A 22,995-nucleotide genomic window follows, 5' to 3' on the forward strand; every position below is an offset into this window, starting at 1 on the left:
TTAAGCAATAATAATGAGAACGATACTTCTCCACTACTACTCCAGCTTTAATAAGCAGTGTTCCAGTGTTGATAAGCGCCAATTTATTGCAGTTATTTTCAAAGTTGCAGTAAATGTAACACTCAACGGTTTATTACGTTTTGCAACTAGTTTGATTTTTGTTCCTTAATAGGCGATCTTTTTGCTTTTATTGCAGCTTGATGATTGCTTATTTAGTTTCCGCTTGTTTGTTGGCCAATTGAGTTGGCACTCTTTATATGGCCAAATTGGATCGGACAGGAAGTGCAAAAAACAAAACAGAAAGAAAAATATGTGTATGCTTGCGTGTTTCTCACAGTGTAAATTGATTGGGGATTGCAAGTTGCAACATCGGGCAGCGTACACTGCAAACACGGTGCCGCTTCAACTGTAATTTGGAATTTTGCGCATGTCTTGAGACAAGTTTGTTGTTGTTGTAGTTGTTGCTGTTGTGTGTTTTTGGGGCTTTGGCATGCCAACCATGTAGCGGCCATGTTGTCAGTGTAAGAGTGTGAGTGTGTGTTGTCCAGGTCCCAAGCAGTCGAGACGGCCGCGCTTTGGCATTCGGCATGCGAGGCACGCGCAGGCGCAGCATTTTTGTGGACGCTTCGTTGAGGTAGGACTGACCGAGCGAGCGATTGTGTTTGTTGTTGTTGTTGTTGCTGAGGGTCACTTTCCCATGCATCCACCCTACAAATGACAAAATCAATTAGAGCAGCGTTGCCAGATCAACAAGAGTACAACAAATATTAATTTCCTGCCCAAATTACGTCGTTGTGCCTAGCAACAACAAACGACAAAGCGACAAACGCCCACGTCGCAGCAGAGCTTGGAGAGCAGCAGCAGCGACAGAGGAAGCGCGCACGCAGGCAGCGTTAAATGCGAAGGCAAACACAAACACACACACATACGCGCGCAGAGCAGAGCAGCCAAGAAGGCAGCGAGAGCGTCGAGCAAGTGAGCAGGCGAATAAGAACAAGCACACACACACACACAGAGTGTTGCTGTGCTGCTATAGCAGAGTAAACTTTTTTTTTTCGAGTTGTTTCTTTCTTTTCTTTTTTTTTTTAAGTTGTGAAAGAACAAAACTAAATAAAAAGCGCAAACAAAAGTAAAGCGCAAAAAGTTTCAAGAATATAAAATGAAATCATATATGTTTGCGTATGTATGTGTGTGTGTGTGCAGCTTGTAACTTGAGATAAATCCGTTATAATAACTCTGGGCAACTGGACTGCAGAGAGGGAGCGAGGGGGGGACAGCAGGCAAAGGCGGCCTAAATGATGCCCAACAGGCAACACACATACATGCATACACGGGGCGCACCTCAAGTGTTGTGTGCTGTTGATTGTATCTTTGGAGGATGCTTTGCTGCTGCTGCTGTGACTACGACGACAGCAGCGACGTCGACAGCGCAACAACGACATGTCTTTTGTTTTGTTTTCACTGCGCTTTGCTTTGTTTTTGTTGTTCTTGTTGTTGTGGTTGCTTTGCCCTTGCCCTGCCTTATACGAGTGTACTTCTAACTTTACCTGTTGTTGTTTTGTGTCGTATTGTTTAGTGTTCTAGAAACACACACAACAAAGCGTTCTCCCCTTTTCCCAAAAAAGGAACAAGAATCGCCGTCGCCATCGCCACAAATGGGAGCAGGCAAAATGGCAGCGCAGTTCATAGACCAAAAAGGTAGCGTAAAGTTTGAATGGGACAGTTAATTTGTCTGCTCGACAACACTGGCAGCTTAATTACTACAGACAGATCGGCAACACTGCAACGATGCAAAACACACACAATATCGGTTCGTTTAGTAGCATTTACAATGCTTATGCTTATGTGTGTGAGTGTGTGTCGGTGTGTGATTGTGATTCTTTAGCATAGAAAAACGCAGCACAATGCGTTAATTATTTTTCTTACCTGTGCCGCACATTCGTTCGCTCTCTGCGTCTCACGCTCTTTTTTTTCGTTCTCTCACGTCACAGGCTAATAACAGCCACCACTACAAGCACCAACGTGCGTGTGTGTGTATGTGTGTGTATATCTGTTTTGGGCATCTCTGTGGCTGCCTTTGGAGCTGCGCGCGCCAAGCAGCCCCAGTTGTTGTTGCTATTGCTGTTCTGCTACCTTTGGGCAACGGCCGCAGTCGCAGCATACATAGCTGACTGTTGAGTCACGCACACATACACCGACACACGCACACTCACATGCGCAGCAAGACGGTACACACACCTTTTGTTCTTTTGTATGCTGCCAGGCATTAACAACAAACAGGCTTAACTACATATAGACATACTCAAACACACAAGCATAACATAACTATGTTTGTATGTATGTATGTACATACCTGGCTGCCTTTGCTGCCGGCGTCGCAGTCACTGCTTGCTTGCTCTGCTTCTACTTTATGTTTGCTTTTGTTGGCATTCCCATTCCTTGTGCAGTGCATGGTGCGCTATCTCGCTTTAGCCTATGCTGCTTGCGCTGCAATTTGCCAAAGCCAAAACCAATGTTGTTGTTGTTTGTGAGCCTCTCATGTCGCCAAGAGTGCGAGTACTTGTGCATGTGTCCATGTGTATGTGTGTGTGTATCCTTGCCTTTGAGTGCGTTTTGAGTGCGCTGCACTTGCGCTGCGCTGCCCACGGCAGGTACAACAACAATCACCACCATATACACTCTCTCACCTCACTGCTGCTGCTGCTTGTTATGTGTGCTCTCTTTCTATGTGCTGTGCACTTGGCGTGCGCTCTCTCAAAGTTAGCTCTCTCACTCTCCGACTCTCGTGGTCTCTCTGCGCTTGAGCCAACGTTTCGTTTTGTGTGCTCAGCTCAGCTCGCAGTCGCAGTCGCCGTTTTAGTTGTTCAGTCTATGGCTGACTTTGTTCGCAGAGAGAGGTAAAAACGGTTTTTCCTTTTGTTGTCGCGCGTCTCGTGCAAAGTGAATCTAAAGCAGCAAATAACAACCACAACAACTACGGAGCACATGTAACCGGCAAAAACAAATAACAGTGTGTGTGTGTGTTTAATATAAATTTTTTTTGTTTGTGCGAATTAAATTGCAATTAAAAGTCTAAGCAACAACAATGTTTTGTCTACTACGTTTTCTGCTACTAAACTGCACTTTTTGCTATTCGCAGCGTTGCCAGATCGCGCGTCTCTCTTGTTGTGTTTTTTGTTGTTGAAATTGAAATGTGCAAGTGGCAAAAACTATGCGCGCTGCAGGTGTGATTGTGTGTGTGTATGTGTGTCTGGTCAACATGCAACGTCAGTTGTTGGTATTGTTGTTGTTATTGTTGCAGCAGCGATAAAAGCAACAACTGCAACAGCGAAAAATTTCTTTCGAAAGTGCTGAGAAATTGGTCAAGCAACTTTTTAACTGTACGGCAGCGTTGTTTTTGTTGTTGTTGCTGCTGCTGCCGCTGTCGTAATTAATACTTTGGTCAATAAACAACAACAACAACGAGAGCAGCGCATGCAATCAGTTGTTGTTGTTGTTGTTTTTAGTCGACGTTTCGAATTGCGCATGCGCAGCTTTCGAGTTTTTTTTTTGTTTGTATGTATTTTTTTAACGTGAATTTCCATTTGCAACTCTGCTTGTGTGTGTGTGTGTTTGTGTTTTAATAGTGCTAGCAAATAGCTGAAATGTGCCAGGATACGGCAAAGAAAACAAGCAAATAAATAAAGCAACAAAAAAAAAAAATTAAACAAAGGAAAACAAAACAGAACATCTGCAACTACAAAGCGAAGAAGAGGAAGCAGCAGCAGAAGGAGCGGAAGGAGAGGAAGACAACAAATAGCCGCAAAATGCGCATCTTGAAACAATGGTGAGAGACCATGCAACATGCCACTGCAACAGCAAAGCGACTCTGCCGCTTGTGTTGCATGCAACAATAAATTCTTAAACTTAAGCAAATATGTGTGTGATGGGTGTATGAATGTGTGTGTGTGCAAATGCACAAAACTTGTGCAGCTTTTTCGTCTCTTTGTTTGAGCAGCAAACAAACAACTAAGTAAATGCAAAAGATGCATAGAATACATAGTTAGATATATTTATACATACATATAAATGATAGTTGAAAACATTTGAACACATAATATATATATGTATACACTTAAACATTCAAAGAGATTCAATTTTAGATACATTTCTACTTATTAACATATATATAAAGATAGAAATGGTACTTTTTCATATTTCTTTCTACAAAGATATATAGACGCTTGATAGATAGATACTTGTATATAGAAAGATACTTGGAGCCACTTGAAGATATATAGATACATTTAAATATTCAAAGACATTCATTTTTAGTTGCATTTTCATTTATATAAATATATAGATAGAAATTATACTTTTTCATATTTCGAAATACAAAGGTTATACACATAAATATACTTAGTAATTTAATGATCTCAGAAACCTTAACATATAAAAGATATAGAAAACATGGCTATAGAAAAAATACATTTAATAATATTGACTTATATATTTAAACCAATAAAAAGTTAGATTTAAACATAGGAAATATGCAAAGAGTTTCTGTATACATATAAGGAATGCATAGCTATAAAGATACATTTAATAATATTGAGATAAATCTAAACTTATAAAAGATACATAGATACCCTGCCTCAAAGATACATAGCTGCAGATAGGTAGCTCAGCTTGCCTTGCCTCGCCTCGTTTCGTTCTTGATAATCAGCACTATTGTTGTCTGTGTGTGTGTGTAAGTATATCTAACACATACACAGACACAAACACATGCATAATGTATCTCAAAGATAGACGTCGCGCATTTCGTATGCAAAACACGACAACTGTCATTACGAATACAAATATTTCGTGGGCTGTGTGCGCCGCACATAAATGAAGTGCAGTCAGTTACATAAACGGCGCAGACAAATGATTGGACCATAATTCCGCACATTCCACAAAACAGATCTGGTCACATTACACATCTGCAGAGTGTACACAGCTCAGGTGGAAAAGCAACCCAGCTGCTGCTGCTGATGAAAACTCGCACTGTTTTCTAGCCAATTTTTGGTGTGTAGCAAATGGCAAAGAAACAAGTCGAAACGGTTAAGTGAGTAAGCTCGACGTCGAGATACCGGGAAAAATTGATTTAGTGTGACCAAAGCAAGTGGATTTTAAACGATTCTTAAGGATTTTAATAAGATAATGCACATTATGAAAGATTATAAAATAATCTTTGCTTTTGAAGATTTCAAGATTTGAGGATTCATATAAACAGAGACATATAAACTTTATGCTCACCTTATGTTTGAAATATATCTATAGAAATATTTCAGTTATACCATTTTATAATTATAAATGGTTTATTTATTTTAAAAGTTCATTTATAATTGAAATTTAGGAAACTTACTTATTTTCATAAGGTTATTAAGATACCCTATTTCTTTTTGAATAGTTGAGAATGAAAGAGGATGGATGGAGAATGGTAATAAGAAGGGTTCAGAGAGGCAGGAAGAATACTTCGAAGAGAGAGAGAGAGAGAGAGAGAGATGCCATAACTAGCATAGCAAAAGGCCTCAGAAACTATCTTTCGTACCTGCCGCAAAATTTTACGGAGCATATTTTAGTGCCATAACCGTAACCGAAACCACAGCATCGGATGTATGTGTGAGTTTGGTATGTGTGCGTGTATGTGTGTGTGTACGTGATGGGCAATGCGTGATTCGTGCCTCCGGAGACGCGTGTTAACGTCAGTTGCCTGATTGATTCACCTGTGAGCCAAATGGAAAAAGGGAGAAAACATGAGCGAGGGCGAACGCTGGGGATAGAGGCGAAGATAGGGATAGAGATGGAAGACTGACTCGTTGCGAGATGGAGTCATGAAGTTGTTGTTGTTGTCGTTGTTGTTGTTGTTGTATTGCTGCAGCTGACCGCAGCCAGGAAATTGGACGATGTGTCGAGTCATTTAGAGAGACCGAAAACCTTAGATTGTGTGTCGATTGTGTGGCAAAACATGAACATTGACTTTGTATGCGTTCCTTTGTTCACTCGCATGCGACGAAAGTTGCCTCAAGTGCATAGATAGCGAGAGAGAGAGAGAGAGAGAGCGAGAGAGAGAGAGAGAGAGATGACAACTTGCTATGTGCATTTGATTGATATCGATTAGAGATCTGCATAAAGTGAGCTGAGATGCAGTGAATCGAGATGAGAAGAGAAAGGTGACGCATGGACATGAAAAAAAACTTCGATTGTAATGTAAATTCAATAGCAGAATGTCGCAGGCCGTTACAAGAGCTTTACAGCATGGGAATGTAAAGGAATTGAAACACTTTTGAATGTTTATTGAAGAAAGTCGTTGACTTTGCGTTTAAGGAAAACTACAGCATTGAAAATGTAAGAAAGTTATAAATGTATTTGGTGTGAAATTCTGAGTAAATGGAAATGAAATGGAACTGGAACACTTTATTATAAAGGAAATCGTGGCAAAGATTAATACAGTACCAAAAAAAAGAAAATCTGAGGGAAATCTGAGTAGATAGGAATATAATGGAATTAGAACATTTTAAATGTTGATTAAAAAGTTTGCTAAACAAAGTAGTTGACTTTGCGTTACTTGTTTCATTTGTGTTAGGGAAACTCCAGTATTAAAAAATACTATTACTGGGTAGATGGGGATGAAATGGAAATGGAACCCATTTATGGGAGTTCTGAGCAGATAAGAATAAAAATGAGTTGGAACACTTTTCATGTTTTTCAATGAATTTGTTGACGATAAAGTTATGAACTTTTCATTACTTATTTCACATTTGTGGAGGCAAAAAATAAAGTATATTGCGAAAGAAGTAATAAATATATTTTATGTGGATGCTGAGTAGGTAAAACATTTAAAAAGGAATTGGAACATGTTTCTTGAAGAATGTAATTCTAACTTTTCGTAAGTTACACTTGAAAATGTATTTCAAAATATGCAATGAATGAAAGTAATTTAAGTGAGTCAACAAATACAATATTAAAATGTTTGCAATGAAAATGATTTTTCGCATCACTTGTGTGGCATTAAAAATGCATTGAGAGCGAGATAGCAAGATCAAGAGTGAGAGAGAGAGCAAGAGAAATTGTGTTGGCCGAGGGCGAAATTGCAATATTAATAATTTGCAGTTGGCAAACACAGATTTTGCGCATCAATTGCTGCCACATAAAGCAGTAAAAAAACGTCAAAAGAAATTGAAACAGTGTGGAATGGAACACGGGCTTTTTTTGCTTGCTTCAATTGCTTGCAGCATTTGCCGTTGCCATTGACTTGTTTGATGACGAAGGCGGCCCTTTGGGGCATGACCACAAAACCAACACTTGAGAGAGAGTGATGGAGATAGAGAGAGTGAGAAGGAGAAGCAGAAGGAGAGAAAGTGCTGGACATAGAGACTTGCTGCTGTCTTTTGGGGGCTGTTGGCAATCAATTAAGCTGCATTTCAATTTCAATTTCTCAAATCGAGAAACTGGGGAAAATTGAACTGTACTTTAATTGCATCGTTTGTGGGCCGAGACACGCCTTTGAGTGACTCACTTAAGCTTTTGGGGGAAACCACACAAAAAACTCCTCACCAGAAATCAAATGAAATTTCTGCAATTGCAAAAGAGTCGAGGAAATTTGAGTGTCTGTGTATCAGGTGTTAATACTCCCCCTTCCCTCCTCCTTGGCTTTTGTTTGTTTGTTTTTAGCTTTTAATTAATTCTCAAGAAATTTGCGTGAGTTGGCGTTCGAGAGTTTATGGAAAACTTAATCGGTTGCAACACATTCGACACTCAAGACGGAGACGAGGCGAGGCGTGAGGCAGAGTCTCTCGATTGGGCAGGCAATTGAGCGGCATTGAGGAGGCAGTGCTGCCTCTGCTGCCTGAGTTTCCCATCACAATTTCCTTTTGGCATTTTCCCATTTCGCATTTGCCCATTTAGTTGCCTCTTTTTCGGTTGCCATTCACAACGGCTTATGGCTTTTCCAGTAATTAAACTCGGTTGCAAGTGGCTTTAAATGGTATATACATATATATTGTACTTACGTATATAAATAACTGTGCAATATTTACCTGAAGAGCTTTTTCTGCTGCAATAACAAAGCCAAGAGAGTTGCGTTAAGCACTATCCAACGACTGGATTCGCATCAAAGTAGTTTTTTTTTATTACTTGGAAATGCAACCAGACCAGAAAAAAACATGATGGAAGTGCGTCACAAAGGCTCGGAGCTCTCTGGACATTTTCAAAGAATTCGGTTGACTATTGAAAGTGCTTTGTTTAAAGCAAACTACGACGACGACGATGAGTCTGAGTCTGAGTCTCAATTGAAAGCAAATACTCAGCGTCGTCGTCGTCGTCGTCCTCGTACTTAATTCATTTAATCTCGCAAACATTTTCTGAGTAATTCCAAAGCTCCTGCGTGTTCGAAGATGCGCAAATTACTGCAAAATGCTTTCATTATATATCTTATATACGAAGAGTATTTAACAAATGTTTTTTGAGGCATCTTTCATTAAGCTTCTGCTTGCTGAATTCCAAATTGTTTGCTTACTAGTTTGGTGCAGTCTTTTTCAATCCCATTTGCTTAGCTTATTTTTGCTCTATTCAACAAATTCAAAATTTCTTTGGATTTCAGCAGTTTGCTGCAGAAAATTGTTCCTTCCACAAGGAGTGTATTATTTCTAATTATATATTTTACTAGCACAAATTCACAGCTTTTCTTTTGGTTAGTTTAGCATAATTTTGTTTTTTTTTTAAGTTAGTATATCATATTTTAGGTATTATTTGGTATATTTTCAGAATGTGGTATATTTTGAATATATTACTATATTGATATAACATATATAGGCTGCGGTATATTTTCAGAATATGGTATATTTTTAATATATTACTATATCTATATAACACATATAGGCTGCGGTATTTTCTAGTATTTTTGCGGTATATAAATGTGGTATTTTTTTTACAATATTGAATATTTTGAACGTACTACTTTACCGATATATATACATACATATATATCATTCGGTATTTTCTAGTGTTTTTGCGGTAGATGAATTTAGTATATTTTTATAATATGGTATATTTTGAACGTACTCCTATATCGATATAACAAATATAGCGCTCGCTTTTTTTAGTATTTGTTTGGTATACTTTTGTAAATATGGTGTTACTTTCTAGACTCGATTCGACTATAAGTTTGTTACTTGTTTTCGTCACAGAAGTGCTAAAATCCGTTCATTTTGAGCTGCCTGCTTTAATCAACTGATGGATTGGCTTAAATTGGCACAGAAAGGCAGATAGAGAGAGAGAGAGACAGAGATACACAGAGAGAGAGAGTAATGAGGTGACCTACTACTGCTGGCATTTGATTAGCCATTGAGCGGCACTTGTGTGTGCAGGAATGCGAGGACTGAGGACAGCTGCCAAAATTGTTTGCTCTATTAATTAGCTTGGCTTTCGGCTTGCTCCAAATATGGCTTAAAGTGCATTTGGCAACGTTGCGCGCGCTCTCCACAACTGTGGCAAAGCCGCAACTGTTAATTATGATGTAGAGGAATCAACTCGCATGCTTTGTGTGTGTGGCAAGCAAATGCCTGAGGTGGGGGAAGGGAGGGAAGACATAGATTATTTGGTGCCACAATTCATAAGCGGCGGCATTCATCTTGCTTTAGTTTGCAAATTGTTGTGGGTGTCTGACCAAATGCCGCAGCAACGTGGCCAAAACACAGCAGTCGAGCCGAGAGTCGAGAGTCTGAGATATTTTACCTGAGATGCGAGGTGAAGTTTAGGGGCCCGACATTTCTGTGGTTTGCTCCAATTGCTTAACCCAATGACTCACTCAGCTGCGAGCTGAGAGCTGAGAGTGAAGAAGCGAAGAAGGGGACGGACAATGGACAGCAACAACTTCCGCTGTCCGCAAATAAGCCTCTTCCGGTCTGCGTCTGTTCGAGAGCAGCAGCAGCAGCAGCAGCTTGGCCACTTGTTGCCAGGATTGTAACAGCAACAACAGCAGCAGTGGCGGCCACAGGTGCGCAATGCGCTGAGGCATGAAGCGAGCATAAGTTGCCACAAGTTGCTCTAGCTGGGTGTGTCGTCTGTCTCTCTGGATGACTGCCGCCTCACTCTACCCACAACGTTGCTCTTATCAGCACACATACAAACACACAACTCGCTCGCTCGTTGGCCTGGCTATTAACAATTAGCATGTGGCATGCAACGGCAACTAAACAATGCCAGCAACAACAGCAACAACAATGCGTTTGTATGTCGACTGTCCACTTTATGATATGACAAACGCATGGACAGTTGAACAGCACTTTTCCCCTTCCGCCACGCCCCCATTCTGGGGGGAGAAATGCAAAATTCATCTGAGCAATTTGTGCCATATGTTTGTGTCATGCTTTGATTGCCACTCCATCTCCATCTCCTTCACTCTCTACTTCCGCCTTGTCCATTTGCCGCTTTTAATCTTTCTGTCCCTTGTTTGGCAAATGCCTTCATCATTTTTAAGACCTATTTTCGATACTAAACAGAACGAAAGAGAAAGAGTGGGAGAGAGAGAGAGAGAGAGAGAGAGAGCGATGCTTACTTGACAGCGACAGCGACAAACGAGGCTGCTTCTCCTGCCCCATTTTGATATCGATTCCGTTTCCACTTTGCCATTGCCACATTTAGCACAATTGTGCTGAGCTCTTTGGGGTTATTGATGACCAGCCACACTGCCAAACAGACAGACAGACAGACAGCGACAAGCGAGGTGTGATCTCTCAATTTGTGCGTGCTATAAAAATTAGAAGACAAGCTAAAAGATAGTACTTCCTTCACGCAAACTTGTTTGACTTTCCATAATCTTATGTTAAAAGTTACTCGCACATTTCTCAATCTCAAGTTTGCAATAAGTTTGTAGTAAACTCTTTAAACGAAAATCGTTAAAGTAGAGATGCAACTTTAATAGCTGCTTGCTATGACACTCGTAGCTGTTTGCTATGACAAAAATACAAGCTAGAAGAGTACGCCACGCTCAATAATATTATATTAAAAGTTTAGTTCAAGTGAGAAATAAGTTTGGTTTAACTTCCTTACCAAGAACATTAAGTTAAAATCATTGAAAAGCAAACAGCTGCTTGCTATGACACTCGAAGCTGCTTGCTAATATAATATATTATATTATATTGAAAGTTACTCGAATTCTTTTTTAGTTCAAGAACATCAAGTTGAAATCTTTTAAAAGCATACGCAACTTTAACAACTGCTGGCGGCCTGCTTGCTATGGCACTCATAGCTACCTGCTACAGCAAATTGTTTGCTTTGTGATATCGTCGGTGCCAAAACATCGAGTTGACCTCGCGAATGAAGCACATTTTGTTGGGGTTAAGCGCTCATTTGAGCCTCGCCAGCTGTTCAGGTCCGCTGTTATTATTATCCTTGGTTCTTGGTCCTTAGGCTCCCTTTTCGAGCGACGAGCGGAGAGCGTCGTTCGTCTGTTGCTCACTGTTCCCATTTGCACCCTCCATTCCCATACACATGTACTTCACGTCAACGCCAAAGGCATTTTAATTCATTTATGGCAGCGTTTTTGTCGCTATCCGCTGCTCCTCGTACCCACTTTTGCGTTGTCCTCGCTCCAATTTAGAGTAGTATGTTTTGGTTCTTGGTGTTCCGCTTGCTTACTACTGTTCTTGGTTCCTCTTTTGGTGTCTCTTCATGTTTATCTTCCTCTGTTTTTTTTTTTGGCAGGTTTTTCCGGGGATTTCTCCAAGTTCCAATCCTAATTGGTATCGTGATTTCTTTTGATTCTTTTTATCCTGATTCTCTTCTGGTGTCTTTTCACCTCTCTCTTATAATTTTTCTGGTTTCTCTTTTGTTTTTCTATGCTGGTTTCTTTCCTAATGTAGCTCTTAAGTCCTATCCTGGTTCTTCTTCAGGTTTCTTTCCTGATTCCCATTCCGGGGTCCTTTCTCAGTTTTTTTGGTTCCTCTTCGGGTTTCTGTCTTATATCCTATTTTAGTTTTTCTTTTGGTTCTTCTCTTGGTTCCTTTCTAAATACCTCTCCTTATACTCCACTACTTCTTGACCTATTTCCTCTTTTGTTTTCACTCTTCTTGCCTCATCTCCTGGTTTCTGTCTTACTCCCTCTTAGCAACACACTCCTACATCCTGACTATTTTCCACTTCTCACTTAAGACGCCGCATTAAATCCATTCGCTTCTAATGCACATTTTGCAGCTCATGCATTACCTAATTCATCTTTAATCCTCTTTGCTCATAATTGCTCTCCCGATTCCCACATCTTAGTTTTCCTAACACTCTATTTCGCATTGCTAAACAGTTTCTTTTGTTTGTCCCCTCTCATTCCCCACTTTTTCACTCTCCACTCTCTTCTAAATCAAGCTCCTTCAATAATTTCCTTACGTGCCGCTGCATCAAGTTTTACAAATGATTCAGCTGCTGCAGCTTTGCCTCTCGCTCTATCTATCTTCCCCTGTCTCACATCTGTTTGCTATTCGCATTTGCATTTGTATTTGTATTCACATTCATTGGCAGAGTCCCTTTTGACCAGCTTGCGTCCTTCGGCTGTTACGCAAATTAAATTGTCTTGGCCATTGGCGCATTTGCCGCAAATCGGTTTTTTAATGCATCTACAGCAACGTTTTCCTTGTTGTTGTTGTTGTCATCATCGTTGTTGTTGTTATTGTCGTTATTGTTTGTTGCCTCTCTATAAATAAAGACAAACGTGCCACACGCCATTGACAGCGACATCAGCATTGACAGTCGAGTTGCTGTTGCTGATGCTGATGCCGTTGCTGTTCGGTCACGTTGCTGACAAGGTTAGCTTGCAACACCCTGTGGCAGCAACTGCCCACTTGCCACCCCCCCGCCCCCGCTGACTGCAGTTTTGCCATCCAAGGCAATTTGTTGTGCGTGCGTTGGAAATTGCTTCTGGCGTTGCATACTTTTAGGCCCCGTCACAATATTCACACCGAGTTTGTTGCACAATCTCGCAATTAGCGTGCCCCATGCCACACTCCCTCACACACCTGCCACATCAAATGCCACTCATAAAGGGGCCTAAAACCTTTAAGCCAAAAGTCGCACAAATTAAGGCGCAAATTGTCCCCTGGCGAACACACGAAGAGAGCGAGAGCGAGCACCGAAAGTTTCACAAAACTTAGATGCACAGTGTCGCAAAACCACGCAAAACTTCTATTCACTTTTTGGGGAACATTTTTATACAATTTTCAGTATTTTGGTCGCCTAACTTTTTGTAGTTTTTCATTGAATTCAATCCTAAGATATTTTATGTTTCTTGAAATTTCTTTGAATCTCAAAATTTCTACCGGTATCAACGTTCTATATAGGCAAATATATATTGATAAATTTTGAGCCTTTCTTATTTCTTTTTATGTCTTCTTAATTAAGTTAATTGTTGTTTTGAGTCTCTGCCGTTTTAGTATTTGTCTTATACATATTTCTTTAATTCAATGTGAAATCATTTCTAAAGAACTGAAACATTAATATTTATATACAATATGGAATAGGGAATAGGGAATATGGAATTTTTAAATATGGACATATAAAAATATCGAAATATAGAATATAGAAATAGAAAATAGAATTTTAACTAAATGCAAATCTCTGCATTATTTTAAATAGAAAACTTTTCATACGCTTTGCAAATATAATAAAATGTTTATTGAATTGAAAAATTCGAACAATTTTCCAACAAATTTCCCATCGAGAAAGAGAATGATAAAATTGTAAAGCATTTTCCTGGCATTTTCCTCCTCAGATATTTTATCGTTTTTAAGCGCGTTATTTTCGCTTCACATTAAAATGTAATTTTTACGCGCACTCTATAAAGAAGGAATGGCAACTGCCATGCGTGTGTTGCCCCAATGTGCGGCAAGAGAGGAGGGGCACGAAGAGAAGAGAGTTGATAGGAGAGGAGAAGACAAGTTTTCGTAATAAGAAGAGCAATCAATGACTTTGCGCTGGCAAGAGATTCGCAACGGCATCCGCAGCCCCAGCATGCCACAAACTTTTGTGGCAAATCCTTCGCACACACACACAAAGATAGATAGAGAGAGTGGAGAGAAAAGGGGGGAACTGTGGGGAGGTAAGCGCGCGGTAAATGCACCTGAGCCGATTTGTTGGCTGGACCATTGCACACTTGACAGCAGCTGTCAATGTGGCATGAAAATGTAATGAAATTTACGACTACAGCTCATGTTTGTGTGTGTGTTGTGTGTGTGTGGCAAGTATCTCAAGGATACTGTGGGCTGCGTTGCAACGGATTCACTTTGGGGAATTAAAGCTCAGCTCCAGCAGCCGGACACAGTTGAACATAAACTATATCTATATATTGCAAGCAGACTTTCGCACTCGAACTCGACGACGTGCAACTTGTGGCAGTGTGTCTATGCGTGTGTGTGTGTGGCACAGTGGCAACAGCAGCTAATTGACAGCACAAATCGATGTCTGCCACGAAAATCTTGTCGACTGCTTCGCTTTCCCCAATGGAATTTCACTCCCAATCGGGCATCTTTTATCCTCTCTCGAAGTCCTTTCATTGCCACACGCTAATTGCTGACAATCAATTGAACTCAATTGCATTCCAAATTGCACAAAAATGTTCCCTTATTAGCAAAAGAACATTGAACATTGAGTAGAACGCAATTGAAAAGCAATTGCAACTTAGTCAAAGTAAACAATTTATACTTTACATCAAACATTTTAAGATTAATATTATATATAATTATAGTTAAGCTTTCTAGATAAAATTCAACATATTTTTTGATTACTCCTCTTATTTACATTTGAAATTTCTATCATTTACAATTGCTTTAAATCAAAAAGAACTAAATTGACAAATAGTAACATCTAAATAATTTCGTAAAAATTTTTGCCATATACCGAATTGAGATACAAACAAAATACTAAAATATACCAATAATGAAATGTCTTAAAGCTATTGTCAAACAAAACAAAGTGAAAAATGAAAAAGAATTAATATCCCATAAAATACTAATTTACCAAATTGGTATACCAACAAAATACTTAAATATACCAAAAATAACGACGGAAATATTCAAAATATTGCCATGCAAAACAGAGTCTCAAATGCAAAAGTATTAATATCCCGGAAAATACTAAAACATACCAACAAAATACTAAATTATCTACCACAAATGAACTAAATATCAAACAAACGCAAATCAAAATGCAAAACTATTGATATCCTGTGAAAATACTAAAATATACCGAATAAATATACCAAAGTCATACTAAACTATATACCAAATATGAGCAAAACAATGTCAAAAGTGAAAAAAAATTAGTTTCAATCGGTAGCATAAATCTTGTCTTATTTTTGCATAGGTTTAAAGAGTGGATAATTGATTTCTTATAAATACAAGTAATATTCTAGTATATAGCATAATTTCCCGCTATTCAAGGGGTACACTTTATGGGTCACGAAAGCACAACTGTGCTCTCATTTTATACCTATTAAATTGCAACTGTAATTGATGATTGATGTTAATTGATGGCATTTATTTTATTTGCACGTATTTTTCAGGCCACGCCGTCGCTCCGGCTCAAGCATTGTGGTCATTGATGGTGATGATCTGAAGCCATGTCTGCCGGATGATTACATCAGCGGTCAGCATCATCACCTCCATCATCAGCAGCAGCAGCAACTGTCACAGGCACAGCAACAGCAGCAGCAACAGGCACTGCAACAACAACATCAGCAGCAGCAGCAGCAACAGTCGCAGCATTATCGCACGCACTCAAGTGATATTAGGGAGATTGATCAGGAAATGCTGACGATGCTGTCGGTGAATCAAGATAACGGTGAGCAAGCAACCAGCAACCAGCAACTGCTAACAGCAACAACTAATGATTGCTGCTCTCTCTCTCTCTCTCTCTGTGTTTTTCAGGTCCACATCGCGAGATGGCCGTCGACTGTCCAGACACGTTTATCGCTCGCAATAAGACGCCACCCAGATATCCGCCGCCCCGTCCACCCCAGGTAAGCAAAGCATGAGCCTTTTAAAATGCCAAAGCAACCAAACCACCAACCAGCAATAGCCAACACACCAATAGTCCACTAACCACAACTAACAACCAAATAACTAAGCTAACAACAACCACAACAACATTCACAACAACCACAACAACAACCACTCATCACTCTCATTGCATTCTCTTCTTCACCTCAATCACACAATTGCACCGCATCATTTCAACCAAAAACCACTCACACAGAAACACCATAAAACCAAGCACACCACCAACACCACCACCTCAATCACCACCACCACCAACAACACCACCAACAACACCACCAAGAACACCACTAAAACTAACAATGATCATGCTAACAAATTGTTAATTGTTGCATATCATTCTTCACATCAACATGAACAACAACAACATCAACATCAACAACAACAACATTCATCAAAAACAACAACAACCACCACCACAACAACAACAACAACTACAATCAACAACATTGTTGCACTCGATGTCGCCACACAAAATATGTACAATCAAAAACAACAATTCAAATTGGAACAAATCGAAAACTATGAAAATCAACTGCAAACCGAACAACAACAACCACAACCAACAACACAACAGCAGCAACAGTTGCTGGTGTCGGCAACAGCAGCACAAACGGCGCAACAGCAAACGCCAAGCAACAAGTTGCAAGCAACAGCAAGTTTTGGCAATGGCAACAGCAACAGCAACAGCAGCAACACCAACAGTAACAGCAGCAACAACAACCACAACAGCAATGGCAATGGCAATGGCAACGGCAGCAACATGTCCGATGAGCTGCTGTGTGTTGTCGATGGCATCTATCAACGCAGCAGCAAAGGCAGCAGCTCGCCAGCGTCGAGTGGTTTCGACGATGCGCTGAGCACGATTGCCTATCGCCACTTGCAACACCAACAGCAACATCAATCGGTGAGCAACAACAACAGCAACAACAGCAGCACAGCGGCAACCGGCAGCAAGCAGACGACCAGCAGTAATAATGGCAGCAGCAATAGCAACAGCAACAGTTTGAACAGCAGCAACAGCTCAATGCACACCAGCAGCCACAGCAGCAGTCACATTGCCAGCGCCAGCAGCAGCAGCAGCAACAGTTCAACGGTGCCCGATGATCTTAGTCTGGCGCCACCTGGCTACGAGCAGCAGCAACCACAACAGCAACAACAACAGCAGCAGCAGCAACTGTTGCTGTCGCCCACAGCAACAACTGGGAAGCAGCAACAGTTGCTGCTGGGCAAGCATCGCGAGTTGCCCGTCGATGTGCCAGACAGTTTCATTGAGATGGTAAAGACGCCGCCGCGTTATCCGCCACCCCCGCATCTCTCCTCGCGCGCCTCGCTGCTCTCCAATGCCAGCTCGTCGACGGCCCACACAACGCTCTCCTCGCTGGCTCTCTCCACGCACTCCACGACGCCAGCAACCACAGTTGCTGCTACTGCTGCACCGGCAACGGTTGCTGCAAGCGATGGCAAGCGCATTGCTGATGAGGTATAACAACAACCACAATTTGTACTCTCTTCTGCCTCTCTCTCTCTCCTTCTACGCTAATTGAATGTCTCCCTTCTCTGCGCCTCTCTTTCCACTCTCCACTCTCTTGTGCGTATCTCCGCTCTCTCTAACTTTGCGCCTCTCTTTTGTGCGTTTCTCCGCTCTCTCTAACTTTCTCTCCTCTTTGCGCCTCTCTTTTGTGCGTTTCTCCGACTTCTGTCTCTTTTTCTCTTTCCTCTCTGATTTTCCTTGTCTCTCTACTAGCTTTCCCTCTCCTTTTGTGCTCAACATTTCTCGCCTTTTTTGCTTTTTTACTCCCTTGTCTCTCTTCCTTTTTCTTTCTTCTCTACTTTCTTCGATTCCCATCTCTAAATCTTTCTCTGCCTATATTCTTTTGTTCTCTCTCCCTTACCCACTCTTTCTCATCTCTTTATCACTTTCTTTGTTTTTCTCCCTGCTATCTTCTCTCTACTTTGCTTCTTCTTTACTCTTGCTTTGCTTCCTTCTTCATCCTTTTACATCTTGTTTCTCTGTTCACTCTTTCCAAGCAACTCTTCATTTAACTCTTGCTCTCTACATTCTCTCTCTTTTTTCCTTATTTATCCTTGTAAATTTCTTCTTTATTGCTCCTTATAACTCTTCTGCATCTCTTTATTTCCTCCCTTCTGTCTTGCATTCCCTTTCTCAGTCACTTATACACTTCTTTTTATATGTCTGCTTGTACTTTCTTCTCTCCTCTATACATCTCTTCATCGCCTGCCTTCTCTCTTTCTTTCTCGCTTTTTGTCTTTTCGTTCTTCTCTCATTTCTCTCCCCCATTGTATTTTCTCCTACTTTCTCTTTCTCTGTTCTGTCCTAGTTTAAGTTTCGACCGCGTCATTTATGAATCGCAGCGCAAAAATTACTGCCGCGACCCACTTGCAACAGGCCATGCCCCAGACGGTGGCAACAGTCGATTAGTCTCCCCTCTCTCTCTCTTTCTCTCTCTACCTCTCTACCTTTCTCTCTCCTGACGCTGTGTCGTTTTGACTTCCTTTTGTCGCGTCATTTGCTGCCATTTATGACATAAATCAGCTGCAATTTGCATTTCATTGGCATTTCCGCTCTCCTCTCCCCCCTCGCTCTCCTCTCCCCCCTCGCTCTCTCTTTCTCTTTGAGTTTCTCACACGCCAACAGCAGCGACAGCAGAACCTACAACAACAACAACAACAACAACAACAGCTTTATTGCTGCAATTTCCGCATTTTGCTTCAGTTTTTCCTACCACTTTTTATTTTGCTTCAATTTTTTCTTCATTTCATTTTTTTACGTTCATTATTCATAAACTTTTGCCTTGATTTCTAGCACACGCAATTTGTCTGCGATTTGTGTCTATTTCTCGTTAATGCAGATTGTATTCCATATTTTTCTTTTGATGGCCCAAACGAATTGTCACTTAAAATATCCTCAAGCAAAATGTTGGCAATTATTCCAATATTACTTGCTGAAAGCATTAATAAAAAATAGTTGAAAATTTGCCAAATATTCAAAGTCCTGAACTATAGATTGAGGAAAATCTTTTGGAAAAATATTTATATCACTTTATCTTTTCTTTAAAGTCTTCACAACTTATTGATTTAAGAATAACTTTTTAGACAAAGTTCACTTATTAAATTGTATATTTTTTATATTCTTTGACATAAAATATTCCCATTTCTATCGATTTCAAGATATCTTTACAAATAAATTACGATACACATTTTCAAGTTAGGGAAAAAAACCTTTGACTATTTCATTCTATATTGCAATAATTATAGAATTGTTGGCATCTTAACAGATTGAGAAATGTCTTTAGGAATAAGCTTTAAATTAATTCTAATTATTTCCTTGTTTGTCTACATTTTTAATTATTAATGAGGAAATATCTTTTAAAGTTGATAAGTAATTCTTTCCCAATTCCTTTTGCAACATTTAGCAACAATTGATGTCACGTGAAAATACTAAAATATACCAAATTAATATACCAACAAACTTCTAAAATATACCAAATATGAAGTATATTACAAAAATTGACAAGCAAAACAGATTTAAAAAAAGCAAAAGAATTAATGTTCCGTAAAAATACTGAAATATACCAAATTAATATAAAAGTGAGAAATATATTTCTCAGTCTCTCGACTCCTTTTGCAACATTTTGCAACAATTATCAAAATTTATTGGCAATCTACATATTGATTTAGGCAAATCTTTAGTTTACTTTTCCAAATATCTTTGTCTCTGTCATCAACGAGCTTTTCTTTCATTTTCTCTTCAGCTTTTTGGCACTCCCCTCGCCTACAAAGTTGATTTGATTTCTCTCTTCTGGCCATATTTTTGTCTCAGGGTTTAGGAGAGGGGAGGAGAAGAGTGGGTTGGTGTGTTGTTGGCACGCTGGCAACTGTAGCTGGCCTAATTCCACGCCCACGCCCCACTGCCCACCCTCTCCCTCCTCCACCGCCCCCCGTTGAATGCCTTCCAGCGTGAGACGTTGTTGCGTTGCAACGTTGCCCTCGTTAGCAACATAATCCTAAGCTGCCTTCAAGAACACCTCCACCCTCACAACAATCCCCCGCCCGCCCACACGATGTCGCTTCCATATGCCCATAAGCTGTCTGTTGTCTCCTCTTCCCTCTCTCTCTGTCTCTTTCTTTGTGTATATGTGTGTGTGTGCAAAACAAAACAAAACAAAAAAAGAAATAGTAAGAAAAACACTCGAGTAATTTATAAAGAATTCGTTGTCGATAAATTTTGCAAAAGCAACACAAAAAAAAAAACGTTGCTGGGGTTGAAAAGCAGCAACAGCAACTGCAACAACAACAACAACAACAACAGCAACGAGAACAACTTGTGCATGGGGCTGATAGATAGTTAAGGGCGCAACAACAACAACAACAACAAACAGGCAAACAGGCAACAAATTGACAATGCAGAGCAATGAATGAATGAATGAAGAATGAATCAAATCAAAGGGTAATTGCATTTGTGTGTGTGCGCTCTTTCCCACCTTTCCACCTTACCATCAGCAACCAACCAGCCAAGGTCCAGTGTTATTTATGGACAAGGATATATATATGTATATGTATATATGTTTGTATCGTGGATGTATTAAATGTATTTCTGTTGCTCAGTCTCTGTGTGGGGGAGAAACTTAATTAAAAAAGAGCAGCGAAGAAAAGCAGCCGACGAAAGATAACAGCAACCAGCAACAGCAACCACAACAACCACAGCAGCAGCAGCAACAATAACAGCAGCAACAGTCATCAGCAACACACACACACACACATACATACGCATACATGCCACACAAATACATGTGCATAACATACACACACACACACACATAAGGAACAAACATGCTTAGTATAAAAAAAAAGACTTCAACTAATTATGTTCCATGTATCTCTTTCTCTCTCTTTAACTCCCTATCGCTGTCTCACTCACTCAGCTGAATGGCAACTCAAAGCCTGTGCCACCGCCTCGTGATCATCTGCGCATTGAGAAGGACGGACGTCTCATCAATTGCGCCCCCGCGCCTCAGTTGCCCGATCGACGTGCCCCAACGGGTGGCAACGGACAACTGCAGCAACAGCAGCAACAGCAACCACAACATCCACTGCAACAGCAGCAACAAATTGCGCAAATTGTGGAACCCACATTGGAGCAGTTGGACAGCATTAAGAAATATCAGGTGAGTGCAACGCAACAGCGTAATTATTCATTCTTCGACCCCTTTCACAACTGCGCCTGTTGGTTAGGCTACGAAAAGTTTTCTGCGTTATGCGTATGACTGCACAACTGTAAAGCGCGTGCCAAACTGTGAAGCGTAACGCATTCGCTTAGAAGTTGAATTTGAGGTGAAGAGCATAGCGCAAATAATTCTTATTTATTACTATTTCATTTTATTATATTGGCATCTTAATCGGACTGACTGAAAATGTTTATCTAATAAGCATTTTATTGTTCAGCTGACACTTAAACGTTTGGTTTTATTTTCATTCACTTTCCCTGTGTTGTTAAGGTAATTATAAAATTGTACAGGTTTTCACTTACTTTAAGTAATTCTTTGAATTACAGCATTTTATCCATACTTTTCATATATATTCAAATATTCAAATATTAACATTGATTTGTGTAGATGTGCCTTGAAAGATGTGCCCAGAAAATGTTATATTTACTTCATTAGTAAACCAAATATTTACTATGATTAATTTTCATTGTTTATCAACGGAGTTTTTAGAATGTTGTATTTTTTAACATACTCTAAAAAAAATTTATAAAATCAATATTTTGGTCTTAGTACCCAAAATCCTAATGTAAGAAAACACATCTTGATTTCAAGAACATTTGTTACAAGAGCCAAGTTCTTAATAATAAGAGGAAAACATCGCGACAGCTCGACTAACTGAGCTATAAACGAAAATACTGAAAATTAGGTAAAAACTGAATAGGAATTTCGATGGATTATAGAATTTTGTAATTTTTTGTAATTTTGATAATTTGGCATTTCTCAAACGTATGTTCATAGTGTTAAGAATTTGTTCTTAAAGTAGTCTTAAGACGATTTTTCTTGATTTTAGAAATTGTTTTTTTTTTCAATGTATGTTTCATAAGTATTTTAAAGTTACTTTCGAAAAGATGCTTTAAATTGAATCGAGGTGTAAAGCAGATTGTTTGCGTAGTTTATAGCTCGTTGACAAAACGAAATATTTACTGCATATGGAGCACATAAGCAGTTAATCACTCCCAAACCGCAAGCACACCTGCAGTGGCTGTCAAACTGCGGACAGAGCTGCAATTTCTGAACATTGAACATGGTCACAGTTGAGTTGAGTTGAGTTAAGTGCATGCCCCCTGTAGAAATAGTCATTGGCATGCACAGCAGGTAGCCGAGGCAGTTCCGCATGCCACACCGCACACCGTGCCACATGCCACACGACCCGATTCTCCCCTCCCTCCCCCTCTTCTCGCTGTTGCTGCTGCTAGTTTGATAGCACCTTTTGTTTGCCCTGCGACAATGGACAACCGATGAAGGCGGCGACTATGGCAACGCTTCCGGTTACCCCTCTACTCTCTCTCTCCCCCTCCCTCCGTCTTTACCAGGTTGTGTTTCGTTCTGATTCTCGGCGCGCTGGGCCATTGACCATTTACGCGTGCAGTGGCTCTCCAACTGTGGACAGCAGGCAAAACTATGACAAAGTTTACCACACGCAAAGCGAAGAACAACAACGAAAAAAAGACAATCAGTGTAGGGAAGGGAAATGAGGGAAGAGGGGAAATGGATGGGGAGGGGTTGGTTTTATCAGAAAGGCGCAGCGTGAATAAAACTTATTCAACAACTTTTTATATATTTTTTGTTTTGTACTGCTGCCGCACTTGAAATGTGCGCGACAGGAAGAGGGGAAGAATGAAAGAAGGGGGAACAACTGTAATAAT

At 40.1% G+C, this 22,995-nt stretch overlaps 1 protein-coding gene across 8 annotated transcripts in view; it reads left to right on the top strand.

The window, feature by feature from the left end:
- Window positions 1–22,995, top strand: part of LOC117570434 (MAGUK p55 subfamily member 7) — an 89,252-nt gene that overhangs the window by 52,336 nt on the left and 13,921 nt on the right. For 3 of the 8 annotated variants that reach the window (XM_052006712.1, XM_052006771.1, XM_052006747.1), the window contains 4 exons: window positions 15,569–15,846; window positions 15,933–16,024; window positions 16,261–17,544; window positions 21,008–21,250. In XM_052006712.1, coding sequence (XP_051862672.1) covers window positions 15,569–15,846; window positions 15,933–16,024; window positions 16,261–17,544; window positions 21,008–21,250 — 1,897 coding nt within the window. Of the gene's footprint in view, window positions 1–3,645; window positions 3,827–15,568; window positions 15,847–15,932; window positions 16,025–16,260; window positions 17,545–21,007; window positions 21,251–22,995 lie in introns of those variants that run through there. The other 5 variants (XM_034252102.2, XM_034252115.2, XM_034252110.2 and 2 more) reach the window with 3 other exon arrangements.

The sequence above is a fragment of the Drosophila albomicans genome, chromosome X, assembly GCF_009650485.2.
Source record: "Drosophila albomicans strain 15112-1751.03 chromosome X, ASM965048v2, whole genome shotgun sequence".
Taxonomy (NCBI): domain Eukaryota; kingdom Metazoa; phylum Arthropoda; class Insecta; order Diptera; family Drosophilidae; genus Drosophila; species Drosophila albomicans.